This window comes from Anopheles funestus, chromosome 2RL (assembly GCF_943734845.2).
Source record: "Anopheles funestus chromosome 2RL, idAnoFuneDA-416_04, whole genome shotgun sequence".
In the NCBI taxonomy this organism is placed as follows: Eukaryota; Metazoa; Arthropoda; class Insecta; order Diptera; family Culicidae; genus Anopheles; species Anopheles funestus.
Window position 1 is genome coordinate 84,908,299 of NC_064598.1, and position 27,774 is coordinate 84,936,072.

A 27,774-nucleotide genomic window follows, 5' to 3' on the forward strand; every position below is an offset into this window, starting at 1 on the left:
AATGATCCAATTGGCTCGTGACAAAAAAATTCAAAATTTGATAAATAATTTTATAAGAATGTAATAAAATGCCGATGATCTATACCTATTTTCTATTGGTAATTTTAATCGCACAGCCAAATAGCCAGATTTTTTAACGCAGAACCGGACCAGATGATATGAGATCCGATGTTTGGTGATCTTTGGTGTATCAGATCGAACATTCAGATTCCTGGTTGAATGTTGGTTATCAAATGTAAAAAAAACTATCTACAGTCAAATAGCATAGTTTTCTAATAGGAATATTATTGATTCGTGTAGAAACCGTTTCCATTAAGTGATCTTCAGTAACGATAGAAAAAAAATACGTTGATCAGTAGCAAAACAGGAAGCAAAAACATCTATAAACCGACAAGAGTTGTTGTTAAGAATAGATGAGATTACATTAAGGACGATCATATTACTTACATTTATTCAAATTCTTCAAACATTTCTAATATTCCTGCACATACCGCTCGTTCCTTGAACATTAAGTCATCTTCCACCCTGCAGCATGTTCGCGTCAACAAACAACTTGTACCTAGTGTTCTATCATCACAAATCTCCATTCCATCGTGCATACGTGCCAACGACCGAATAGGAAACATGTTTTGGAAGCACGATCGCCACACCGGCTGAAGGCTGTTTATTAAAACGTTGCTCCTAGTACAGCGCCATAGTGCCACCGTTTAGTAGCCTGAACGCACGTTCATTCATGTGATGCATCGCGTCGAGAAGATGGCAGTGTTTATCGATCGAAAGTCCTTGCTTTACATTGCACTCTAAAGCAAACTTTTCCTCCATTATGAATGGTGTGAATCAACTCGTATCAAGTGAGATATCATTATTACGCCGGTTATAAACTAGCGCACGCCAGTATCAGCCATCGTCCCCGTGAAAGTGATAGCGTTGAAACAATTTTACTTTATTCTTTTTTTTCTATTTTAACATCAAGTGCTCCCAATTGGGGCATTCCCTATCCCTTTGTGGACATTCCCAGTGCTAGTACGGGTGCACTTACGAATGAACACCTTTCAAACAATGTTCTCACTCGCTTCCGGTAGAATGGCAATATTGAGGTGGTAAAACAAATAGAATGCCGCGAATCTTTAGCGTGATGTACGCGCTTCCTCGCAATAGTTCAAGGTGACCAAATAGACGTTGATACGCAATTGTTTGCAGCATCGGCCAGGCTAGACGGGTATCATAACACTTCCAGAAAGGATAGCAGCTCATCAAAGGGTGGGGGGAGACGCATGTCCAAGCTATTCGGACATGACACGCGTCCGCCCGGTTGACCCTAACCCGACGCCCGTTCCATTGCCAAAGTAGTGTGTCAACGAGCCCGCGTATCTAATTAACATTCACTCAAAAATTTATTGAACAGCACCGGATATCTATCCACACTTACCTTTGTGAGTGTGTGTGTGTTTATGCGTATGTGAGAACAGCTGCTCACGTGCGTAGCACACGATCGTACGCACGAAGACGCACGCACGCGGGGTACGGAGCAGCTGACGCGTTGTACTCGCACCTGATGTAACCCTGTACTTGAAGATCTAATTGACATTAAACGGTACATTTATGGAATCTCGCCATTTCCTTAAACCCATCCTATTAGCTATGATTATTGTCGCCCCTTGGTTGTCCCATCCGATCGCTGATCGTCCACACGGGTAGCATCCCTGAGACGGAACAGGAACTACCATTGGTACAGGAACTACGTTGGATTTTACTTTCCATCCGGATTGTACGCGCCACAGAACAGCGCGGCAGGTATGTGCGCCTGCCGTAATACACGATCGTGTAATACTTTCCCACGTGCAGTAGAACGCGCGCCCTCTGTCGAGTGGCAATTAATCAGCAAAATTAAAAAGCATTCCAGAGTGGCATACCTGCATTCTACATTTTGCCATTACTAGAACTAGTTTACTCCAGTATAGTGGGCTGATAGGGGGAAGCTCCTAGTTCGCAATTTCGTTGAGCCATATCAGCTTCTATTGAAGTGGGTCATAAATAACCAACGCAGGACTGCAGTGACTCGTCTGACCTGATGCCACGGCATGATGACGTCAGGTTTAAAACTGCAACAGCTTCACTGTACCTGGCTGCGAGTTGGTCACGGGCTTAACGACTGATAGGATTGTTCGCGATAAAGGATTCGGACGGATAATGGCAATCTTACAACAAAAGATTACAATATCCGAGTTCTCACGGGTTCTAACAGGATGTCCACTTCCTTCCTAATCCCAACTGGAATCCCATTCTGATTCTCAATAAGCGTCCACACAATAGAATATCTCGCCGTACACATCCACACCAATCGAATGGAACCCATACACGCGTCTCTGTTCACTATCGTCCACCGTCGATTAAGTAGTTCGGAGGGAGAACTTCGAAAGCTGCTCACATTAAAGTGCTACCAGATCGGGTAAGCCCTGGTTGTAGCCATCGATGACGGGTGACCAGCGTTCGAAACGTGCTCGACGCACAGGTGTAGTCGTGTGGTAGCGCAGCGGACGACGACGGGTGGCCATTTCACGCTTTATCAGGCTCAAACGATCGATTGTTTCTGCATTCTATCGGGTGCCTCCGTTCAGTACTGAGGTGCCATTCAGCGTGTCGGTCGGTTTTTGGTCGGTATGCCAGTACATGATAGCCGTGCGCACTAGAGTTTGCCGTTCGCCTATCCAGCGTGGTGCGTGTGTACTGTTGGCGTTGTTGTACTTCCCCAGTTTGTTCGGTTCTCACCGGTCTCTATCTCGTCACGGCGCACGTCGGTTGAGCGGTTGCGGCTGGTCGCGTGCTATTGTTTACGCGCATCAAACTTGATCGGCAAAAGCCCAACGATCGCGTCAAAGCATCCCCTCTAGACGGATGCGTATCCGGAAGCAGAGGTTAAATAATCGCACCAAAACGGTGAAGTGAATTTCATTGGAAATCTAGAGTAAACCCCGTGACTCTGTTTGTTGAACGCGCAACGAAATGTGTTAATATTGGTTGAGAAAAACTACGCAGGAAAATAGTTTAACCAAGTTGATACAAAAAAGGTTTAAAAAAGTGTGTAAGATTTTTCTTTTGCTATTAAATCAAAAAACAAAGAATAGTAAAGATGGGTTCCGACAATAATCCGACAACGGAAGGAAAACCGTCCGAAGTTACAAATGGTTCTATGAAAGATTTGGAGCAGATGAAAACGTACGCCGGTGAAGGAAAATCTCGTAAGTAGTTTTATTCGACTGTAACACGTAACGCACTGTAACGCATATAAGATTAGCCCAAATTTAAAGTAAAGAATATTGTGTGTTTGATTTTTCTCATTTGTTGAGCTCGTTTGTTTAGCAATGTGCTTTTAGCTACGACTCTATCACGTTAACGATCGATAAGCTCAAGATGAAGTTTACTGGTGGAATGTGCAACTTCAGTTATTTTTAGCAAACAGCATGGTGAAAACACTGGTAATAGTAATGTGTGGAAATGTGTGGAATTTTCTCCACAAACGGTCTATTGTTATTGAAGCATTCCGATTTTATGGAGGAAGTTAGGGCTCTATGGCTAACTGAGTTGTTAGCAGATAGACAAATGCACATTAATGCATTTGAACTAGTTCTTTGTATTTTTTTAAAGCTAGAAAAACTACATCCTAAACTGTGAAGGCCTTATTTCGACCTTCTATTTCAATAATTTGCTATAATTTGGACTGGTGAAATGAGCAGAGTCGGTAGACTATAGCATAAAAATAAATTCGATCTAGGTTCAAGTCTTGAGTGAAGAATTACTTTTTCAATTTTTAACTGTAGTTCTAAAGCTCATTTTGCAAATTTGTTGTTATTTGCAAACAAAGTCACAAAATGTGAAGATGCTTTGAAGGACAAAGGAGTGTCAAGTGTATGAAAGAACAATTCAGAAATCGAATCAAACATCATCACCTTTTACTTGAATATTGTGCTGTGTGCATTACACTCAAAAAGCTTCTGTGAACTAATGACAATGCTAAAAATTAAATTTACAACAAAAAAAGTTAAATATTATTGAATCAGCTTGTTTTGAAAGCTTAAATTCTACTGCAAACAATCAGCCAGTTCACATTTCAATTGATTGAAACTCTTTTTCGTTGTGCACTCACCCGAAAATCATGTTTACTAACAATGCGCCAAACTGTTTGCCAACTGACCGCATGTTTCCGCATACTATAATGCCATCGGCCGAGAATGTAGAAACCGGAACAACGGCACGGTGAATCCCAATGTGTTCACCACATTCATCCAGAAACAAAACTCCAAACGATCGACAGATCAATATTGAATAAACGGTCTGATGGAGGCGAGCTGCACGATCGCATTAAGCATACAGGTGCTCGATGACCTTCCCGGTTTGGTAAAAAAACGGTTCTTCGGTTGCAGACATAGCGTAGGTCCTTAACCTATCCGGTAGCTCTCGTCATGGGACAAAACGTGCTGATTTCCAGCCGATTGATGTGGGTTTTATGTCGTTCGGTTGCAATTCTTCCGCAATAGTTACACTCTTCACTGCCTGTTCTTGTTCCACCAGTGTTTAGCTCGAACTGCTTAATGTACCCTGTGCAGAATGTCTGTCCATTTGTTCTGGTATCGGAAATGCTCCTGCACTTCCCTCGGGGGTTACGTTTGCAAACGAGAATCTGGCCAATCTAAAATGTCCCCTCTCGTGTGCAGCGAATCGAATCCTTTCCAAAAACCTTGACCGTCCTTGGAGGGTAGAATTCAGTGTCGACGATCTCACTTCAATGGGGACCATATCCGACAAGACAACCAAAACAAAGCATTTATGGTACTGGTCCAGTGCTGGAAAAATATGCTACCGACACTATGAACAGCAGGTGGAGTAAATCAAAACAAACCAGAACCAAGAAACCGCATACCAACCAAAAAAAAAACAAAAGCATGACCACAACAGCACGACTCCTTCCTCCGATCGAAGCACCAGGATCGTGCCGAAACTTTCGCCGCGCCGTTGAAAAGGTGAAGGCCACACGATTAAAACAAGAATTTCAACCGTTGATGGCCGGCACCAAATGGACAAATATTTTTAGCACCTGCGAGCCGAAATTCCAATCGTTCTCCCACCACGAATTACGAACTCGCAAAGGATCGCGAAATTCGCCAAGATCGTGGAGTCAAGATCAATGTGCTTTGTTTGTAAACAAAACGAGTTCCTGCGATCCTGCGCTGTTTGTGGAGGAATTCTAACAGTCGCAATGCTTTTTTTGTCTTCTTTTCATGAGCTTTCGAAGGCAACTTTTGGACGAGAAAGAGCGACAGGTGACAAGAGCTTAGGCTGTGCGCCCGCCACTATGCCTCAGCCTGTACCCAAAAACCTGTGAAGGTAGTTATTTTGTGCCCGCAACTCCACAAAACGATCATAACCTCCGGTGTGACTGATTTTGATACGCGATCGTACCCCTCCACTGGCTTCAAGCGATCGTCGAGCGATCTCGCACCCAGAAAGGAAGTTCTCGTGAAGCTTAGCTGTCGCGAGATCTCATATCCGGACGTCTGTAGACATGAGACACACACTCGCACGTAAGATCTGCCGCGATCTTCTCGGACTGGAAAACATGAATCCGCGCGTCGTGCCTAAACACATCAATCAGTTCGGTCCGGAGCAGTGATGCCCCGTTGATGTGAAGTTCCGTTTGACATTCACCGAGAGCCCGGTTAAAGTTCCGGTGGCATCGTGGATTCAATGGATGTCGTCTGATTTATGATCTTTCATACCTGAAAGCTGCTAGTTATTTTGCTATAAAGTTCAGTTCAGATTGTCAAAGGCAGCTCGCCACGCGGTGACACGTGCTCTGGGAGACGTGTGGAGACATTCATCACAAGAACCGTGGGTTGCAATTCTAACGTCCACGGGGGAGATGACTTTATCACAATACCTCATGATCAGACGATTTCTTGACGTCCGGTCCGGATTAGTGTGTTTGACAGATTGATTGCGTTAATACCGGTTGGTATGTGCTGCAAACTTCTAACAAGCGAACGTATAATTTGCCAATTTGCATTTTCCACACATGGATTTGGGAATACTGAGACATTTAGCATTATTGAAGAATGTTGAGTTATGTTAATCGAAACTATTGATAGCTGCTCTTTGCTGTATGAGCAAAACATGTCATAACCGTTAATTTGTCAGAATGGTAGAGGCGGATTAATTAACCTAATCTCCGTATGGTGCTTCGAGAGTCCTTAATCCACTTACAGTCATATAAACAACAAGCACACCATAGCGCCCGTGTGATAACCCGGTCACTTCAAGAACCATTCCATAACATAACCTAACACAAAGTTTAAATGCTCTTGGCGTACACTCACTATCAATCAGGTCGATGCGGTTGTAAAGATAAACCGTCACGGCCGTGTCCAGGATGCTTGTCTAACCAATTCAATGTTCCAATCAATCGTGTTCATTAGAACACAAATCTAAGCCCATCGGGATAAATATCAACCTCGAGTGCATTGTTCCATCGACTGTTATCATCAACTTGCCCGTTACGATGGTTATCAGACAGCGTGCAGGGATTAAATCCGCCCGCAACTGCAACAAACAACAAATGGCGCGTGTTTGTGAAGACAGTTTGGTGATCTTTGCCGACAGTGATTGTACGACAACGTTAAATGGTGTCATCGGTCCTTTGGCACTAACAAATAGCATCACACATATCTTCTATATCGGTCGAGTTCAAGAATTGGCCGAGTGGGCCGAAAGTTTTTGCTGGCCACGTACCATATAGAGAACACTGTCCCGGGTGGCGCATTACAAGGTGGTCACGTTCCAGAGGTAGCAAGGTGCAATTGGAAGTTAGTGAACAGTTTATACTTCCGGTCGTCAACTGCCGATCACCGTCAGGGAGCACCGGCACGGGGCTCATTCGTGCGTCATGGTGCTGCGTGATGAATATTTTCGTAATTCGTTTTTTTTTATTTTTGGCGATCGGTTTCGATTGACATTAGTAACGGCTTTTAACCTCGAAACTGAGGTATTGTTTGTCGTAAAGTTAATTTAACCACGTACAAGTTCAAGGAATCACTTATTACTGAAGACACAGCTGAAACGAATTTTTCGATTAGTTGAGGTTTATTCAGCAGAGATGCCATCATCAACATTTAAAATAAACGTGATATTATTACTGCATTTATTCTACTTCTTAAATAAAACAAACTAACCGAATGTTTACTTTAGGATCCCTCAAACTGATTTTGTTGCAAACAATCTACATAAAGGCTCATTAGATCGTCCCTCGATGTGAACGCTAATCTCGTGTACCCGATCTTCGGGTCTCAGCTATTAGCATTCGTACGGTCACATATGTTTGTTGTTCCTGCCGCGTAATAGTAAGCACCAACATCGATTATCGCTCATCAGGACATTCAAGGGCAAACTTTACACCAACGAAGGGTACACCAACGGTGGTCACGTTTCGCAACCGAATGACTCCACTTGACCGATCACACGGTCAAGTGATCGATGACGGTTCGATATTGCTTTCCCGCCAAAGTATCAAAGAGAAATTGTTTCAAATTTTTACACTATTTACTTCAAGCACACGAGCACCTTATCGGTCGAGGTTTCCCATCGTGCTCAATGTAGCTACCGACTGTTTGCAGGGAATTTGTTTGCTGTTTGATTTCTTCCTTCGGTTCAAACACACAAACACACACACTTCAAGTGGTACAACTTGATAACGATTGACTTAATGCTTATTGCTGTGGTTTTATCGATATCACCACCCAAGGCGTTTTAGTGATGCAATAACCACTGGAGACCTATTCGAAGTTTGATTAGTTGATAGGAAATATAGAACAGCGACACACATTCGGCGATCAGTAGAGCAAGTGCATCAGTTTGTACCCATCATGGCACAGAATCGAAAAGATGAAGGTACTTCAATAGCGTTTCCATACCGGAATATGGTTGTAGTTTAATTTCCTTTAGAATAGGGGAAAACTATTTTTACCCCACAGTTTAATGTGCTGAGTGCAAAACAGAATATCAAACATCCACATTCATAAAAAAAACGTTCGACTAGTAGTACTAGAAGTTGTTTGAACAAAAAAAGCCTCACATTCATAGCGTATGATGGAGAGACAAGCTTACTACTACCGTACGGAACAAATTACCGGAAACTGGCAGTAATCGAAGCGGGTAGTGAAAAAAAAACGATGAAATTGTTTTTAGTGCTAGTGAAAAAGAAGTGTCAAACTTTTTATAGCTAATGTACTTAGATTGTGCTATAAAAGTTTTTATTTGTCCATATAATCCCAATTTTAGTAAACATGCAAGATATATTCAATTTATGATGGTTCTTGTTCCTAAAATACAATGCAAACATCAAGAACTTGTGTTTGAAGATCACTTGTTAGATAATAAAGATTACAATTGCTAACCCTCCGCAACATTGCCTCTAGTGCCGCCAGCTGCGGCATGTTTTGATAAGCGAAGGATACAGACATCATTCCACGCTGAAAAAGGGTTGTGTAAAATGGGGCGTCATACGGGTGTGGAAAAATGTCCAATAGAGGTTTGCATTGAGAATTGTGTCACAGAAATTTTGCTTAAATTTACCCAATTAAGTACCGAACAGACAGCCCCACTGTTCGGGGCAGCTGACTTGGGTTAGAAGCTTATGTGTTTGTGTACTCTCACCCCCACCCGTGAAGGAAGTCCTTCGTATCGTTGGCTTTATCACCGGTTCATTATGCATATTTTATGTGATTAACATTTATTAGAGACACGACGTTATCGGAACCGGTCCTCAACATATTGAGGAGGGGAAGCGATTTTTAACCAACCCATAAATAGTGTGTATGGTGTGGAATTGTAGCAAAACTTACAGATTACAAAAAAAACGTTCAATATAAAATGCAAAGTTCACTGTAGGCTGACAAACAACGCAAGCTAACGAAACATTTGCATCGTTTAGTCAAGCTTTGGGTGCGGTGGCGTTGCTAGATTTTAGCGATGCAGTGCTTATAGTGATAAGCTGCATGCTACATGTGCATACAAACTGCTGGGCACGTGTTTTTATTCACCAACATGTTAGATGAGTATCGTTGGCCATTTTCTTTATTATACACCCCTTGTTTAATGGTTGTGTTTGTAAATAATTGGATCAGTTGAAGCCACCGCTCTCTAAACACCCATTCTATTGGTATGAAATGTATCATAATGATAAAGCGATAATGAAATATTCTCAACAATGGAGTTGAAAATTTATCATCTTTTTAATTTAATTTAGCAGAACCGGGTTGTACCTAGAACTTCTAATTGAATTAAAATTGTAACATTTCCCTTTGCTGCACATAACAAATAAAGTGAATTTTATTGATTTTGTTGCTGTTTAAATATTTTCAAAAATTTTCAACTAAAAAAATGTGTCCAATTTAATGTCTTGCTAAGTGCTACAATAAAACGTAAACAAATTTATAAATTAAACCTGTTACTGTTAAAATCTACATCTTAAAAATTATGTTCTCCTTTTAGACTAAAATAAAGCAGACGTGTAATAATTACATATTTGGACAAATGCATTCTTTCCGTTAAATTGCATAAACAAAACATACAAAACGCATCATGGTACAAAACCTTTGCCAACCCCTGATTTGCACAACTGAGAGAAAAGAGAATATTTCGAAGCTCGCTGTACGCGCTAAAAAGAGATAGCTTCATATTGTTTACATGTATGCTTTACCATAGCAACGAAAGAGACCGATTGCTTAGTGCAACAAGCCGCAATGCAACAGGTAAACTGTGGCGAAGAAAACAACAATAAAAAAAAACATCGAATCATTTCTCGCGAGAGAATCACAGACCGCATTGCATTGGTGTGCGTTCGCTTCAGTCATGCGTGTGTACGGCCAAACAGCTGCTGTGTAAAATAAACACGCTCCCTGTTGTGATCGGCTACAGCATTTCTATCACACCCAGGGCGTTAGATTTGCGAAAAAAAATACATATCAGTAATTGCCAGCAACGGTCCAGAGCACAACGTTTCGACTTCATCGGGAAGATCGCTCCCATGTGTAGTTCTACCGCATATGGGATTACTGGATAAAAATGCAACACGCACCGAATTCGTGAAAGTTATTGTTTCGTGGCAGGGATTTGGTATCTTGTTGACAGTGGTGGAGGGAGGCCATATTTATGTAGTGATATTTACGTAGTTCTGTGCCTTTTGTTTTACTGCTTTGTTCTATCGTTACCACCACCGCGCGACAATACGTAGGGCCGTCGGAAACAATTTTATCATTTACGCTCTGCCATATCGCCTGGCCTTAGTGTTTGTGCTCTGACCTACCTCGCCGCCCCTTATGCTATTCATCAAGGCCCGTCCTATGGTAACTTGGGCTGCTGTTAAAATATAAAAGCGAAAGCTATGCTGCATACAGCAGCAACGCTACAGCGTAACGCATCGTAACGCAAACAAAAGCAAACACCGTAACTACTACCGATGTCCAGTTGGTCGGTTGGGTTGAGTTTAAAAACCATACCAACGTGATTAGCCACCCAACCACGATGCCCTTCTGTTGTGGTTGTTGCGGGGATTCTACGACGGGATACGAATATCGCCCAATTGGAACACCACAGCCACGTAATGATTATTGATTAAAAAAAAACAGTGCTTATTAACGTATCTCTTTGTTTGATAACCGCATAGCCTACTGTAGTGAGTAATGCATTTTTCTACTTTTATTTTTCCTTTCACACAGCAAGCGGTTTTGGTGCGCGCCATGTACAAACACTGTTGCTTTTCTTTGGCCTCACGGTGGCGTATGCGTTGCGCGTTAACCTTTCTGTTGCGATCGTCGCCATGGTCGATCGGCATGCGGCTAACAAGGACTTTGAAGAGTTTGACTGGAACGAGGAGACGAAATCGATCATCCTGAGCAGCTTCTTCTGGGGTTACGTGGTAACGCAGATACCCGCCGGCCAGTTGGCGCAACGGTTCGGGCCAAAGATTCTGCTGCTACTATCGATCGGTATCTGCTCGATGCTGGCAGTATTGACGCCATTCTGTGCGCACGTTGGTGATGCAAAGGTAAGCATTGACGGTAGTATTAATTGCTTTCCAAAAATTAACTTTCGTTTCGTTTCCTCTTTTGTTGTAGGCAGTGATTGGTTTGCGGATAGTGCAAGGTTTGAGTCAGGGATTTATTTTTCCCTCCACACACACGATGCTATCTAGGTGGGCACCGGCATCGGAACGTGGCCGACTCGGTACGCTTAGTTATGCTGGCGCTCAGTTCGGTACGGTGATAATGCTGGCTGTTAGTGGATTCCTCGCCTCCTCTAGCATGGGATGGCCAAGTATATTTTACATTTCCGGTGCAGTTGGAATGCTGTGGTCGGTAGCGTGGTTTTTCTTCGGTAGTAACTCACCGGCAGAGTATCGTGGAATCGCTCCGGAAGAGCGTGAGTTTATTGAGAGTTCGTTCGGACCGCAAGATCACAGCCGCCGTATCGTTACACCCTGGGCGGCCATCCTAACGTCTGCGCCGATGATTGCGCTTACGATTGCGCACAGCTGTCACAACTGGGGCTTCTGGACGCTGCTCACCGAGATGCCCACGTACATGAAGGAGGTGCTAGAGAAGGACATTAAAAAGAATGCCCTGCTCTCCTCGCTGCCGTATCTCGTGATGTGGATACTAAGCTTTGTCTTTAGCCCGCTGTCGGATTTCCTTATCAATCGGCAGTATCTGTCGCGCGTGGTTAGTCGCAAGCTGTTCAACACTATCGGGCTGTGGATACCGATGGTTGCGTTGCTGGGGCTAGCGTTTGTGCCAAAGGGTGGATCGGATCTTGCGATCGTGTTGCTTACGCTGGCCGTCGGTATCAATTCGGCCACGTACTTGGGCTTCCAGGTGAACCATATCGATCTCGCTCCCAACCATGCCGGCACGATGATGGGCATCACGAACTGTGCGGCCAACATCATGTCCATCATTGCACCGCTGATTGTGGGACAAGTGATAACTGACGCGGTAAGTAGGGCATGAGGCTCGATATCCTTTCATCCAGCCGGTCCATTTATCTTACGATCTTGTTTGCATTTCAGACTGATCCTATCCAGTGGCGCCGAGTGTTTTACATTGCCGCCGGTGTGTATTTCTTCGGCAATCTTACCTTCATCATCTTTGGCAAGGCTGATATTCAGCCATGGAATGAACCTGAATCGCCTATTCCTCGTACCACGTCCAACGCTAATGGTATGTATACGAGCGTGATCCACTGTATACAAGCACCTAATCTAATTAAAACTGTTTTTTAACACTTTAGAAAGCCAACCTGCTCGGAATGCAAACAACACGGCGACCAACAACGAGAACCATAGCGATTAAACAAGGAATGATGGGGCTGTTTTCTAGTCCACTAAAAACACTAGAGATAAACAACATACGCTCGCGAAACGAAACAGAAAAAACCGCCCAAACCGTACAGACAGGAACTGCGTTACAGGAACAAAAAAACAACAGGGGTGTGATAGAACGAACTGGGAATTTTCTCGTTATAGTCATATCAGTTAGTATTATAAGAAAATGTACGAAAAAGCATTTACATTTAAAACTGGCTCCCACTTTCGTGGTAAGCAGGAAGAAAGGCTGGTTTTTGTGTAGCTGAAGTTGTATCATCGTATAGAGAAAGATTGGCTATATTTATAAAACGTTATGTTAATAAAAAAAAAACTAAATGCGACCATCGAATGCATTTGAAAGAATTGAGCATGCATACAAACGTGCACATGAGATCGGGCGCTGTGTGATCGTGTTTGCTCTGTGATCACAATTGTTAACGGCTTTAGAGCAACTTTTTGTTCACCCTTCGTCCCACCTTAAGAATTACGTAGATTAGATACATACTACCGATCCAGCTGACAATGATGGTGGCCGGTAGGACGAAACTGTACGATGCACTATTTCCAACCGGAATCAGGACACTTATTACCGTAGGTAGATTCTAAACATGAGAAAAAAACACAAACAAACTGCAGTTTTAACAACGTTCCATACGGAGAGGAACACTAACTTACGTTGAATTCCATCTCGTCCCATTCGCACAGTTCCGCTTGATGTAGCTTATCGTAGTCTTCAATCTCCGAACTGTCCGAGCAGGGTAGATTCGCTTTTCCCACCGTTCGCAGCGGGTACTTGCTCGCATGCACGTTGCTGCACCGTACAAACAGTGTGGGACTTTCCACTTGAATCCGTTCGAACCTTGCAGGGTAAACAAACGTGATAAATATCGTACCAGATAACAGCGACACAGTTTGTTTAAAGGCAAGGGTACACATACTTGCGCCCGGACGGATCGTGATAGCGGAAATGGATCGGAAGCGTAATGTTGATTTCCCTCCGCACCGATTCATACAAGTACACGGTGAAAGGGTCCGATTTGCTGGCCGGTTTTTCCACATCGACGTACAAAGGCACGTAGCTGTTGATTTTGTGGAAACGCTTCATATCCACCAGCTGGTCCGTGTTGACGTAGATCGCTGCCGGTAGCTGCTGTACGAGCAATAGCTCGCAGGACATGCGCCCGATACCACCAAACCGAAGGCCGTAATGTATATCACTATATAGCAGGAAAAATCATTAGCCTCATCACTTATAACCTAGGTAAAGTAATTGCTTTAACTTACCGATGGAATCCACTGTTGTGAATGGCAACATTAAGAAAAGCGCTCAATGAATCCGCCGTGGGCATGAACACCGTTAACGCTAGCACTGCACTTAAGGTATGGATTGTACTTGAAGTTGAAACCATTTTCAGCCAACCCTTGTCGGATCGGTACCTGCAAAGAACTAAACGTGAGAGATGCTTCCAAAGGAAGAAATTAAACGATCCATTCGGGTAAAATCAGCAAAAGTGCTGCTTGTTGTGCCGAGTGTTTGTTTACTACGGTGCGATATGACAGCCGGTACCAATGTCAAACGGCAAACTGTCATGATTTGTTTTGTTTTCTTTCAACATCACTTCAACTCAAATCGCACGCACGATTTCACCCGGTCACTAAACGATTAGCAATTGTCGCGTTTGCGAACGCGATTCAGAAAATTTTTGCAAAACTCTGAGCTGTGCTGTGCGGGAGCGCGCACAATAAGATGACCGGAGCGATTGAAATACTTCTTTCGCTCTTGACCCACTAGCTATAGCCTTAGGAAATTTCTATTTTTTTTTTAATTTTTTTTATTTATATTTTGTTTTTTATTCTTTTCTTCTTTTAAAGCATTATTTGAGTGAAAAGAAACTTATTTGAACCAATTGGCATTAAAATTAACCAATTTGATTTTTTTTGCAAAATTTCTCAAAAAAATGGCAAGGGGTACCCCTTATGAAATTTTCGAGTTGAAAATTTTTTTAAATTTTTTTTCTGATTTTTTATTCTTTTGTTAATTTAAAGCATTATTTGAGTGAAAAGAAACTTATTGCAACAAATTCGCATTCAAATATATCGCATTTATAAATTTTGCTACATTGCTCAAAAATGAGGACAATTTTACATTTTCTCAAACAGGGTATGGAACTTGGTTCCTCGAATAACTTCTGACACAGACGTGTGAGGGCTTCGCCGTCCAAGAAGAAAATGTAGCCATTGGTGCCATCTATCGACCACAGGTTAAAGATTGGCGATCAGTTGGATACCGACCGAGTTATAGGCAAAACTTGGAGCAAAAATGAGCCTTGGAGATAGGCAATTTTATAGATTTTTTGGTTATTTTATTACAAATTTTCAATCTTTTTCAATTTAAAGCATTATTTGAGTGAAAAGAAACTTATTTGAACCAATTGGCATTAAAATAAAATAATTTGATTTTTTTTGCAAAATTTCTCAAAAAAATGGCAAGGGGTACCCCTTATGAAATTTTCGAGTGGAAAATTTTTTTAAAATTTTTTTCTGATTTTTTATTCTTTTGTTAATTTATAGCATTATTTGAGTGAAAAGAAACTTATTGCAACAAATTCGCATTCAAATATATCGCATTTATAAATTTTGCTACATTGCTCAAAAATGAGGACAATTTTACATTTTCTCAAACAGGGTATGGAACTTGGTTCCTCGAATAACTTCTGGCACATACATCTTAGGGCTTGGCCGTCCAAGAAGAAAATGTAGCCATTGGTGCCATCTATCGACCACAGTTTAAAGATTGGCGATCCGTTGGATATCGACCGAGTTATAGGCAAAACTTGGTGCAAAAATGAATAAAATTTTACATTTTCTCAAACAGGGTATGGAACTTGGTTCCTCGAATAACTTCTGACACAGACGTGTGAGGGCATGGCCGTCCAAGAAGAAAATGTAGCCATTGGTGCCATCTATCGACCACAGGTTAAAGATTGGCGATCCGTTGGATACCGACCGAGTTATAGGCAAAACTTGGAGCAAAAATGAGCCTAGGAGATAGGCAATTTTATAGATTTTTTTGTTATTTTATTACAAATTTTCAATCTTTTTCAATTTAAAGCATTATTTGAGTGAAAAGAAACTTATTTGAACCAATTGGCATTAAAATAAACCAATTTGATTTTTTTTGCAAAATTTCTCAAAAAATGGCAAGGGGTACCCCTTATGAAATTTTCGAGTGGAAAATTTTTTTAAAATTTTTTTCTGATTTTTTATTCTTTTGTTAATTTAAAGCATTATTTGAGTGAAAAGAAACTTATTGCAACAAATTCGCATTCAAATATATCGCATTTATAAATTTTGCTACATTGCTCAAAAATGAGGACAATTTAACATTTTCTCAAACAGGGTATGGAACTTGGTTCCTCGAATAACTTCTGGCACATACATCTTAGGGCTTGGCCGTCCAAGAAGAAAATGTAGCCATTGGTGCCATCTATCGACCACAGGTTAAAGATTGGCGATCCGTTGGATATCGACCGAGTTATAGGCAAAACTTGGTGCAAAAATGAATAAAATTTTACATTTTCTCAAACAGGGTATGGAACTTGGTTCCTCGAATAACTTCTGACACAGACGTGTGAGGGCATGGCCGTCCAAGAAGAAAATGTAGCCATTGGTGCCATCTATCGACCACAGGTTAAAGATTGGCGATCCGTTGGATACCGACCGAGTTATAGGCAAAACTTGGAGCAAAAATGAGCCTAGGAGATAGGCAATTTTATAGATTTTTTTGTTATTTTATTACAAATTTTCAATCTTTTTCAATTTAAAGCATTATTTGATGGAAAAGAAACTTATTTGAACCAATTGGCATTAAAATAAACCAATTTGATTTTTTTTTTGCAAAATTTCTCAAAAAAATGGCAAGGGGTACCCCTTATGAAATTTTCGAGTTGAAAATTTTTTTAAAAATTTTTTCTGATTTTTTATTCTTTTGTTAATTTAAAGCATTATTTGAGTGAAAAGAAACTTATTGCAACAAATTCGCATTCAAATATATCGCATTTATAAATTTTGCTACATTGCTCAAAAATGAGGACAATTTTACATTTTCTCAAACAGGGTATGGAACTTGGTTCCTCGAATAACTTCTGGCACATACATCTGAGGGCATAGCCGTCCAAGAAGAAAATGTAGCCATTGGTGTCATCTATCGACCACAGTTTAAAGATTGGCGATCCGTTGGATATCGACCGAGTTATAGGCAAAACTTGGTGCAAAAATGAATAAAATTTTACATTTTCTCAAACAGGGTATGGAACTTGGTTCCTCGAATAACTTCTGACACAGACGTGTGAGGGCATGGCCGTCCAAGAAGAAAATGTAGCCATTGGTGCCATCTATCGACCACAGGTTAAAGATTGGCGATCCGTTGGATACCGACCGAGTTATAGGCAAAACTTGGAGCAAAAATGAGCCTAGAAGATAGGCAATTTTATAGATTTTTTTGTTATTTTATTACAAATTTTCAATCTTTTTCAATTTAAAGCATTATTTGAGTAAAAAGAAACTTATTTGAACCAATTGGCATTAAAATAAACCAATTTGATTTTTTTTGCAAAATTTCTCAAAAAAATGGCAAGGGGTACCCCTTATGAAATTTTCGAGTGGAAAATTTTTTTAAAATTTTTTTCTGATTTTTTATTCTTTTGTTAATTTAAAGCATTATTCGAGTGAAAAGAAACTTATTGCAACAAATTCGCATTCAAATATATCGCATTTATAAATTTTGCTACATTGCTCAAAAATGAGGACAATTTTACATTTTCTTAAACAGGGTATGGAACTTGGTTCCTCGAATAACTTCTGGCACATACATCTGAGGGCTTGGCCGTCTAAGAAGAAAATGTAGCCATTGGTGCCATCTATCAACCACAGGTTAAAGATTGGCGATCCGTTGGATATCGACCGAGTTATAGGCAAAACTTGGTGCAAAAATGAATAAAATTTTACATTTTCTCAAACAGGGTATGGAACTTGGTTCCTCGAATAACTTCTGACACAGACGTGTGAGGGCATGGCCGTCCAAGAAGAAAATGTAGCCATTGGTACCATCTATCGACCACAGGTTAAAGATTGGCGATCCGTTGGATACCGACCGAGTTATAGGCAAAACTTGGAGCAAAAATGAATAAAATTTTACATTTTCTCAAACAGGGTATGGAACTTGGTTCCTCGAATAACTTCTGACACAGACGTGTGAGGGCATGGCCGTCCAAGAAGAAAATGTAGCCATTGGTGCCATCTATCGACCACAGGTTAAAGATTGGCGATCCGTTGGATACCGACCGAGTTATAGGCAAAACTTGGAGCAAAAATGAGCCTAGAAGATAGGCAATTTTATAGATTTTTTTGTTATTTTATTACAAATTTTCAATCTTTTTCAATTTAAAGCATTATTTGAGTGAAAAGAAACTTATTTGAACCAATTGGCATTAAAATAAACCAATTTGATTTTTTTTGCAAAATTTCTCAAAAAAATGGCAAGGGGTACCCCTTATGAAATTTTCGAGTGGAAAATTTTTTTAAATTTTTTTTCTGATTTTTTATTCTTTTGTTAATTTAAAGCATTATTTGAGTGAAAAGAAACTTATTGCAACAAATTCGCATTCAAATATATCGCATTTATAAATTTTGCTACATTGCTCAAAAATGAGGACAATTTTACATTTTCTCAAACAGGGTATGGAACTTGGTTCCTCGAATAACTTCTGGCACATACATCTGAGGGCTTGGCCGTCTAAGAAGAAAATGTAGCCATTGGTGCCATCTATCAACCACAGTTTAAAGATTGGCGATCCGTTGGATATCGACCGAGTTATAGGCAAAACTTGGTGCAAAAATGAATAAAATTTTACATTTTCTCAAACAGGGTATGGAACTTGGTTCCTCGAATAACTTCTGACACAGACGTGTGAGGGCATGGCCGTCCAAGAAGAAAATGTAGCCATTGGTGCCATCTATCGACCACAGGTTAAAGATTGGCGATCCGTTGGATACCGACCGAGTTATAGGCAAAACTTGGAGCAAAAATGAGCTTAGGAGATAGGCAATTTTATAGATTTTTTTGTTATTTTATTACAAATTTTCAATCGTTTTCAATTTAAAGCATTATTTGAGTGAAAAGAAACTTATTTGAACCAATTGGCATTACAATAAACCAATTTGATTTTTTTTGCAAAATTTCTCAAAAAAATGGCAAGGGGTACCCCTTATGAAATTTTCGAGTGGAAAATTTTTTTAAAATTTTTTTCTGATTTTTTATTCTTTTGTTAATTTAAAGCATTATTTGAGTGAAAAGAAACTTATTGCAACAAATTCGCATTCAAATATATCGCATTTATAAATTTTGCTACATTGCTCAAAAATGAGGACAATTTTACATTTTCTCAAACAGGGTATGGAACTTGGTTCCTCGAATAACTTCTGGCACATACATCTTAGGGCTTGGCCGTCCAAGAAGAAAATGTAGCCATTGGTGCCATCTATCGACCACAGGTTAAAGATTGGCGATCCGTTGGATATCGACCGAGTTATAGGCAAAACTTGGTGCAAAAATGAATAAAATTTTACATTTTCTCAAACAGGGTATGGAACTTGGTTCCTCGAATAACTTCTGACACAGACGTGTGAGGGCATGGCCGTCCAAGAAGAAAATGTAGCCATTGGTGCCATCTATCGACCACAGGTTAAAGATTGGCGATCCGTTGGATACCGACCGAGTTATAGGCAAAACTTGGAGCAAAAATGAGCCTAGGAGATAGGCAATTTTATAGATTTTTTTGTTATTTTATTACAAATTTTCAATCGTTTTCAATTTAAAGCATTATTTGAGTGAAAAGAAACTTATTTGAACCAATTGGCATTAAAATAAACCAATTTGATTTTTTTTGCAAAATTTCTCAAAAAAATGGCAAGGGGTACCCCTTATGAAATTTTCGAGTGGAAAATTTTTTTAAAATTTTTTTCTGATTTTTTATTCTTTTGTTAATTTAAAGCATTATTTGAGTGAAAAGAAACTTATTGCAACAAATTCGCATTCAAATATATCGCATTTATAAATTTTGCTACATTGCTCAAAAATGAGGACAATTTTACATTTTCTCAAACAGGGTATGGAACTTGGTTCCTCGAATAACTTCTGGCACATACATCTTAGGGCTTGGCCGTCCAAGAAGAAAATGTAGCCATTGGTGCCATCTATCGACCACAGGTTAAAGATTGGCGATCCGTTGGATATCGACCGAGTTATAGGCAAAACTTGGTGCAAAAATGAATAAAATTTTACATTTTCTCAAACAGGGTATGGAACTTGGTTCCTCGAATAACTTCTGACACAGACGTGTGAGGGCATGGCCGTCCAAGAAGAAAATGTAGCCATTGGTGCCATCTATCGACCACAGGTTAAAGATTGGCGATCCGTTGGATACCGACCGAGTTATAGGCAAAACTTGGAGCAAAAATGAGCCTAGGAGATAGGCAATTTTATAGATTTTTTTGTTATTTTATTACAAATTTTCAATCTTTTTCAATTTAAAGCATTATTTGAGTGAAAAGAAACTTATTTGAACCAATTGGCATTAAAATAAACCAATTTGATTTTTTTTGCAAAATTTCTCAAAAAAATGGCAAGGGGTACCCCTTATGAAATTTTCGAGTGGAAAATTTTTTTAAAATTTTTTTCTGATTTTTTATTCTTTTGTTAATTTAAAGCATTATTTGAGTGAAAAGAAACTTATTGCAACAAATTCGCATTCAAATATATCGCATTTATAAATTTTGCTACATTGCTCAAAAATGAGGACAATTTTACATTTTCTCAAACAGGGTATGGAACTTGGTTCCTCGAATAACTTCTGGCACATACATCTTAGGGCTTGGCCGTCCAAGAAGAAAATGTAGCCATTGGTGCCATCTATCGACCACAGGTTAAAGATTGGCGATCCGTTGGATATCGACCGAGTTATAGGCAAAACTTGGTGCAAAAATGAATAAAATTTTACATTTTCTCAAACAGGGTATGGAACTTGGTTCCTCGAATAACTTCTGACACAGACGTGTGAGGGCATGGCCGTCCAAGAAGAAAATGTAGCCATTGGTGCCATCTATCGACCACAGGTTAAAGATTGGCGATCCGTTGGATACCGACCGAGTTATAGGCAAAACTTGGAGCAAAAATGAGCCTAGGAGATAGGCAATTTTATAGATTTTTTTGTTATTTTATTACAAATTTTCAATCTTTTTCAATTTAAAGCATTATTTGAGTGAAAAGAAACTTATTTGAACCAATTGGCATTAAAATAAACCAATTTGATTTTTTTTGCAAAATTTCTCAAAAAAATGGCAAGGGGTACCCCTTATGAAATTTTCGAGTGGAAAATTTTTTTAAAATTTTTTTCTGATTTTTTATTCTTTTGTTAATTTAAAGCATTATTTGAGTGAAAAGAAACTTATTGCAACAAATTCGCATTCAAATATATCGCATTTATAAATTTTGCTACATTGCTCAAAAATGAGGACAATTTTACATTTTCTCAAACAGGGTATGGAACTTGGTTCCTCGAATAACTTCTGGCACATACATCTGAGGGCATGGCCGTCCAAGAAGAAAGTGTAGCCATTGGTGTCATCTATCGACCACAGTTTAAAGATTGGCGATCCGTTGGATATCGACCGAGTTATAGGCAAAACTTGGTGCAAAAATGAATAAAATTTTACATTTTCTCAAACAGGGTATGGAACTTGGTTCCTCGAATAACTTCTGACACAGACGTGTGAGGGCATGGCCGTCCAAGAAGAAAATGTAGCCATTGGTGCCATCTATCGACCACAGTTTAAAGATTGGCGATCCTTTGGATACCGACCGAGTTATAGGCAAAACTTGGAGCAAAAATGAGCCTAGGAGATAGGCAATTTTATAGATTTTTTTGTTATTTTATTACAAATTTTCAATCTTTTTCAATTTAAAGCATTATTTGAGTGAAAAGAAACTTATTTGAACCAATTGGCATTAAAATAAACCAATTTGATTTTTTTTGCAAAATTTCTCAAAAAAATGGCAAGGGGTACCCCTTATGAAATTTTCGAGTGGAAAATTTTTTTAAAATTTTTTTCTGATTTTTTATTCTTTTGTTAATTTAAAGCATTATTTGAGTGAAAAGAAACTTATTGCAACAAATTCGCATTCAAATATATCGCATTTATAAATTTTGCTACATTGCTCAAAAATGAGGACAATTTTACATTTTCTCAAACAGGGTATGGAACTTGGTTCCTCGAATAACTTCTGGCACATACATCTTAGGGCTTGGCCGTCCAAGAAGAAAATGTAGCCATTGGTGCCATCTATCGACCACAGGTTAAAGATTGGCGATCCGTTGGATATCGACCGAGTTATAGGCAAAACTTGGTGCAAAAATGAATAAAATTTTACATTTTCTCAAACAGGGTATGGAACTTGGTTCCTCGAATAACTTCTGACACAGACGTGTGAGGGCATGGCCGTCCAAGAAGAAAATGTAGCCATTGGTGCCATCTATCGACCACAGGTTAAAGATTGGCGATCCGTTGGATACCGACCGAGTTATAGGCAAAACTTGGAGCAAAAATGAGCCTAGGAGATAGGCAATTTTATAGATTTTTTTGTTATTTTATTACAAATTTTCAATCTTTTTCAATTTAAAGCATTATTTGAGTGAAAAGAAACTTATTTGAACCAATTGGCATTAAAATAAACCAATTTGATTTTTTTTGCAAAATTTCTCAAAAAAATGGCAAGGGGTACCCCTTATGAAATTTTCAAGTGGAAAATTTTTTTAAATTTTTTTTCTGATTTTTTATTCTTTTGTTAATTTAAAGCATTATTTGAGTGAAAAGAAACTTATTGCAACAAATTCGCATTCAAATATATCGCATTTATAAATTTTGCTACATTGCTCAAAAATGAGGACAATTTTACATTTTCTCAAACAGGGTATGGAACTTGGTTCCTCGAATAACTTCTGGCACATACATCTGAGGGCATGGCCGTCCAAGAAGAAAGTGTAGCCATTGGTGTCATCTATCGACCACAGTTTAAAGATTGGCGATCCGTTGGATATCGACCGAGTTATAGGCAAAACTTGGTGCAAAAATGAATAAAATTTTACATTTTCTCAAACAGGGTATGGAACTTGGTTCCTCGAATAACTTCTGACACAGACGTGTGAGGGCATGGCCGTCCAAGAAGAAAATGTAGCCATTGGTGCCATCTATCGACCACAGGTTAAAGATTGGCGATCCGTTGGATACCGACCGAGTTATAGGCAAAACTTGGAGCAAAAATGAGCCTAGGAGATAGGCAATTTTATAGATTTTTTTGTTATTTTATTACAAATTTTCAATCTTTTTCAATTTAAAGCATTATTTGAGTGAAAAGAAACTTATTTGAACCAATTGGCATTAAAATAAACCAATTTGATTTTTTTTGCAAAATTTCTCAAAAAAATGGCAAGGGGTACCCCTTATGAAATTTTCGAGTGGAAAATTTTTTTAAATTTTTTTTCTGATTTTTTATTCTTTTGTTAATTTAAAGCATTATTTGAGTGAAAAGAAACTTATTGCAACAAATTCGCATTCAAATATATCGCATTTATAAATTTTGCTACATTGCTCAAAAATGAGGACAATTTTACATTTTCTCAAACAGGGTATGGAACTTGGTTCCTCGAATAACTTCTGGCACATACATCTGAGGGCATGGCCGTCCAAGAAGAAAGTGTAGCCATTGGTGTCATCTATCGACCATAGTTTAAAGATTGGCGATCCGTTGGATATCGACCGAGTTATAGGCAAAACTTGGTGCAAAAATGAATAAAATTTTACATTTTCTCAAACAGGGTATGGAACTTGGTTCCTCGAATAACTTCTGACACAGACGTGTGAGGGCATGGCCGTCCAAGAAGAAAATGTAGCCATTGGTGCCATCTATCGACCACAGGTTAAAGATTGGCGATCCGTTGGATACCGACCGAGTTATAGGCAAAACTTGGAGCAAAAATGAGCCTAGGAGATAGGCAATTTTATAGATTTTTTTGTTATTTTATTACAAATTTTCAATCTTTTTCAATTTAAAGCATTATTTGAGTGAAAAGAAACTTATTTGAACCAATTGGCATTAAAATAAACCAATTTGATTTTTTTTGCAAAATTTCTCAAAAAAATGGCAAGGGGTACCCCTTATGAAATTTTCGAGTGGAAAATTTTTTTAAAATTTTTTTCTGATTTTTTATTCTTTTGTTAATTTAAAGCATTATTTGAGTGAAAAGAAACTTATCTATATACAAATTCTACTCGTGCAGTAACGCAGCGTTACTGCAGTGTTGTTATAGCTGTTTTTCTAAGGCACTGTTGTAAAACTATAATTTGCACAATATGAAAGCTCAATCAACAAACCCTGTATGTTCACTAGATCGGTATCGTTTTTTGGTTGTTGCACAGGTTCTAAGCCTACTTCAACTTATCAAAATGTGAATCGATACAGTCAAATGCTTAAAACGATGGTTGACGGTAGGACGATGCTAAATATTCCTTAGTAGGCTGGCTCAACAAATGGTACAAGTGGTGCGGTTTCCAGAGTGTGTTGGCCAAGTGAAAGTATTCAAGAGCGCAAAATGAACCGCATTTTATCACCAGAATATCGAAGCAATATTGCACGAAGATTTGACTTTTTTGAATTGCTGAGCGGGAATTGCTGGATGGTAGTGGCACACGTATCTACACCACAGAACGGGTGATCAAATCCCATCCAGGCCAAACCCCTGTACGCAGGGTTGACTGTCTCGCTACGGCCAGTAACGACTGGCCAAGACTTCTTCAAGTTGTAATGAATTAAAAAAAAAGAGAATGAAATCAATACCAGGTGAACATGCCTGTTAAGGATAAAAGCAATAGCTGGTGAAGATGGTGATAATATTACCAGGACCGGGGAACCGGGCCACTGGTACGCAATTGAACATTGCCAATTTTGAAAAACAGTGAAAACATTCATAAATATACTGCGTTAAGCCGATCTCATTCGTTGTCGGTGAGGGGTAAGGAATTTTGGATTTTCTTAGACATTTTATTCAAGAAGTTACTATTTTTTAGGTTACAGGAAACGGAATACATGTCATGCGCTCCGAAAATATTCCTTTTCCGTGGTCGATCCTATAATGACACATTATGAAATAAGAATTGAAGAGACGCCCAGTCTATCTCAAATGTAGTTTTTTCTAGCTTCTATCAAAATCTTCCATACCTGAATTTTCCCTATTTTGGCGATTGTAGTGGAATTATTGTGCGCAATTCCGACTGAGCCAAGTTCATTGCGCAATGGTAAATTAATAGAGATAGTAAATTGGAAACTTTAGATGGTTGAAAAGAAGCAATTCAAAACCACGATGGCCGGGCTAACATTAGCCTTGACCAACTTTGAAATCTGCAAAAAGAACGAATAATTCTTAAATCGGATATCAGTAGCTCGCGATGAAGGGTAAGGAACATTTCGATTTGATAAAAAATATTTTCACAGGTTATATTTTCCTTTGGTTTTTACACCTGATGTTCGAAGCAAATTGCCATATTCAGTCTGTAAGGCTGGATTTCACTGTAAGTACCGTAGTATCGCCAATGTAAGCCGTAACTACATCAGAAAATTTTCAGCTTGATAAAAAAAAACTTTTACTAGATGTGACGAAAATTCCATAGAACATACCTCGGCATTACGTAGATCTGTTGTGTAGCCCTGTAACCGGGCCTATTAACTAGTTGCAACAAATTCGCATTCAAATATATCGCATTTATAAATTTTGCTACATTGCTCAAAAATGAGGACAATTTTACATTTTCTCAAACAGGGTATGGAACTTGGTTCCTCGAATAACTTCTGGCACATACATCTGAGGGCATGGCCGTCCAAGAAGAAAGTGTAGCCATTGGTGTCATCTATCGACCATAGTTTAAAGATTGGCGATCCGTTGGATATCGACCGAGTTATAGGCAAAACTTGGTGCAAAAATGAATAAAATTTTACATTTTCTCAAACAGGGTATGGAACTTGGTTCCTCGAATAACTTCTGACACAGACGTGTGAGGGCATGGCCGTCCAAGAAGAAAATGTAGCCATTGGTGCCATCTATCGACCACAGGTTAAAGATTGGCGATCCGTTGGATACCGACCGAGTTATAGGCAAAACTTGGAGCAAAAATGAGCCTAGGAGATAGGCAATTTTATAGATTTTTTTGTTATTTTATTACAAATTTTCAATCTTTTTCAATTTAAAGCATTATTTGAGTGAAAAGAAACTTATTTGAACCAATTGGCATTAAAATAAACCAATTTGATTTTTTTTGCAAAATTTCTCAAAAAAATGGCAAGGGGTACCCCTTATGAAATTTTCGAGTGGAAAATTTTTTTAAATTTTTTTTCTGATTTTTTATTCTTTTGTTAATTTAAAGCATTATTTGAGTGAAAAGAAACTTATTGCAACAAATTCGCATTCAAATATATCGCATTTATAAATTTTGCTACATTGCTCAAAAATGAGGACAATTTTACATTTTCTCAAACAGGGTATGGAACTTGGTTCCTCGAATAACTTCTGGCACATACATCTGAGGGCATGGCCGTCCAAGAAGAAAGTGTAGCCATTGGTGTCATCTATCGACCACAGTTTAAAGATTGGCGATCCGTTGGATATCGACCGAGTTATAGGCAAAACTTGGTGCAAAAATGAATAAAATTTTACATTTTCTCAAACAGGGTATGGAACTTGGTTCCTCGAATAACTTCTGACACAGACGTGTGAGGGCATGGCCGTCCAAGAAGAAAATGTAGCCATTGGTGCCATCTATCGACCACAGGTTAAAGATTGGCGATCCGTTGGATACCGACCGAGTTATAGGCAAAACTTGGAGCAAAAATGAGCCTAGGAGATAGGCAATTTTATAGATTTTTTTGTTATTTTATTACAAATTTTCAATCTTTTTCAATTTAAAGCATTATTTGAGTGAAAAGAAACTTATTTGAACCAATTGGCATTAAAATAAACCAATTTGATTTTTTTTGCAAAATTTCTCAAAAAAATGGCAAGGGGTACCCCTTATGAAATTTTCGAGTGGAAAATTTTTTTAAAATTTTTTTCTGATTTTTTATTCTTTTGTTAATTTAAAGCATTATTTGAGTGAAAAGAAACTTATTGCAACAAATTCGCATTCAAATATATCGCATTTATAAATTTTGCTACATTGCTCAAAAATGAGGACAATTTTACATTTTCTCAAACAGGGTATGGAACTTGGTTCCTCGAATAACTTCTGGCACATACATCTGAGGGCATGGCCGTCCAAGAAGAAAGTGTAGCCATTGGTGTCATCTATCGACCATAGTTTAAAGATTGGCGATCCGTTGGATATCGACCGAGTTATAGGCAAAACTTGGTGCAAAAATGAATAAAATTTTACATTTTCTCAAACAGGGTATGGAACTTGGTTCCTCGAATAACTTCTGACACAGACGTGTGAGGGCATGGCCGTCCAAGAAGAAAATGTAGCCATTGGTGCCATCTATCGACCACAGGTTAAAGATTGGCGATCCGTTGGATACCGACCGAGTTATAGGCAAAACTTGGAGCAAAAATGAGCCTAGGAGATAGGCAATTTTATAGATTTTTTTGTTATTTTATTACAAATTTTCAATCTTTTTCAATTTAAAGCATTATTTGAGTGAAAAGAAACTTATTTGAACCAATTGGCATTAAAATAAACCAATTTGATTTTTTTTGCAAAATTTCTCAAAAAAATGGCAAGGGGTACCCCTTATGAAATTTTCGAGTGGAAAATTTTTTTAAAATTTTTTTCTGATTTTTTATTCTTTTGTTAATTTAAAGCATTATTTGAGTGAAAAGAAACTTATTGCAACAAATTCGCATTCAAATATATCGCATTTATAAATTTTGCTACATTGCTCAAAAATGAGGACAATTTTACATTTTCTCAAACAGGGTATGGAACTTGGTTCCTCGAATAACTTCTGGCACATACATCTGAGGGCATGGCCGTCCAAGAAGAAAGTGTAGCCATTGGTGTCATCTATCGACCACAGTTTAAAGATTGGCGATCCGTTGGATATCGACCGAGTTATAGGCAAAACTTGGTGCAAAAATGAATAAAATTTTACATTTTCTCAAACAGGGTATGGAACTTGGTTCCTCGAATAACTTCTGACACAGACGTGTGAGGGCATGGCCGTCCAAGAAGAAAATGTAGCCATTGGTGCCATCTATCGACCA

General features: G+C 39.0%; 2 protein-coding genes across 4 annotated transcripts; one reads left to right on the forward strand and one right to left on the reverse strand.

Moving 5' to 3' along the window:
* Positions 1-2,578: 2,578 nt before the first annotated feature.
* On the forward strand, positions 2,579-12,775 carry LOC125764502 (putative inorganic phosphate cotransporter). 3 transcript variants are annotated; one of them, XM_049428835.1, is made up of 5 exons: positions 2,579-3,239; positions 10,767-11,095; positions 11,166-12,041; positions 12,116-12,266; positions 12,337-12,775. In XM_049428835.1, exons 1-5 carry the CDS (start codon positions 3,131-3,133, stop codon positions 12,396-12,398), a joined length of 1,527 nt encoding a protein of 508 aa, XP_049284792.1. In that variant the 5' UTR covers positions 2,579-3,130; the 3' UTR covers positions 12,399-12,775. The 3 variants fall into 3 exon arrangements, with proteins under 3 accessions (XP_049284792.1, XP_049284794.1, XP_049284793.1); XM_049428837.1 differs by lacking the exon at positions 2,579-3,239 and adding an exon at positions 7,256-7,938; XM_049428836.1 differs by lacking the exon at positions 2,579-3,239 and adding an exon at positions 9,508-10,648.
* LOC125764540 (phosphatidylinositol-glycan biosynthesis class X protein) lies at positions 12,476-14,326 on the reverse strand. Its single transcript, XM_049428896.1, has 4 exons — positions 13,697-14,326; positions 13,351-13,629; positions 13,088-13,271; positions 12,476-13,014 (listed from the first exon to the last, which is right to left on the reverse strand). Exons 1-4 carry the CDS (start codon positions 13,819-13,821, stop codon positions 12,856-12,858), a joined length of 747 nt encoding a protein of 248 aa, XP_049284853.1. The 5' UTR covers positions 13,822-14,326; the 3' UTR covers positions 12,476-12,855.
* Positions 14,327-27,774: the final 13,448 nt, after the last annotated feature.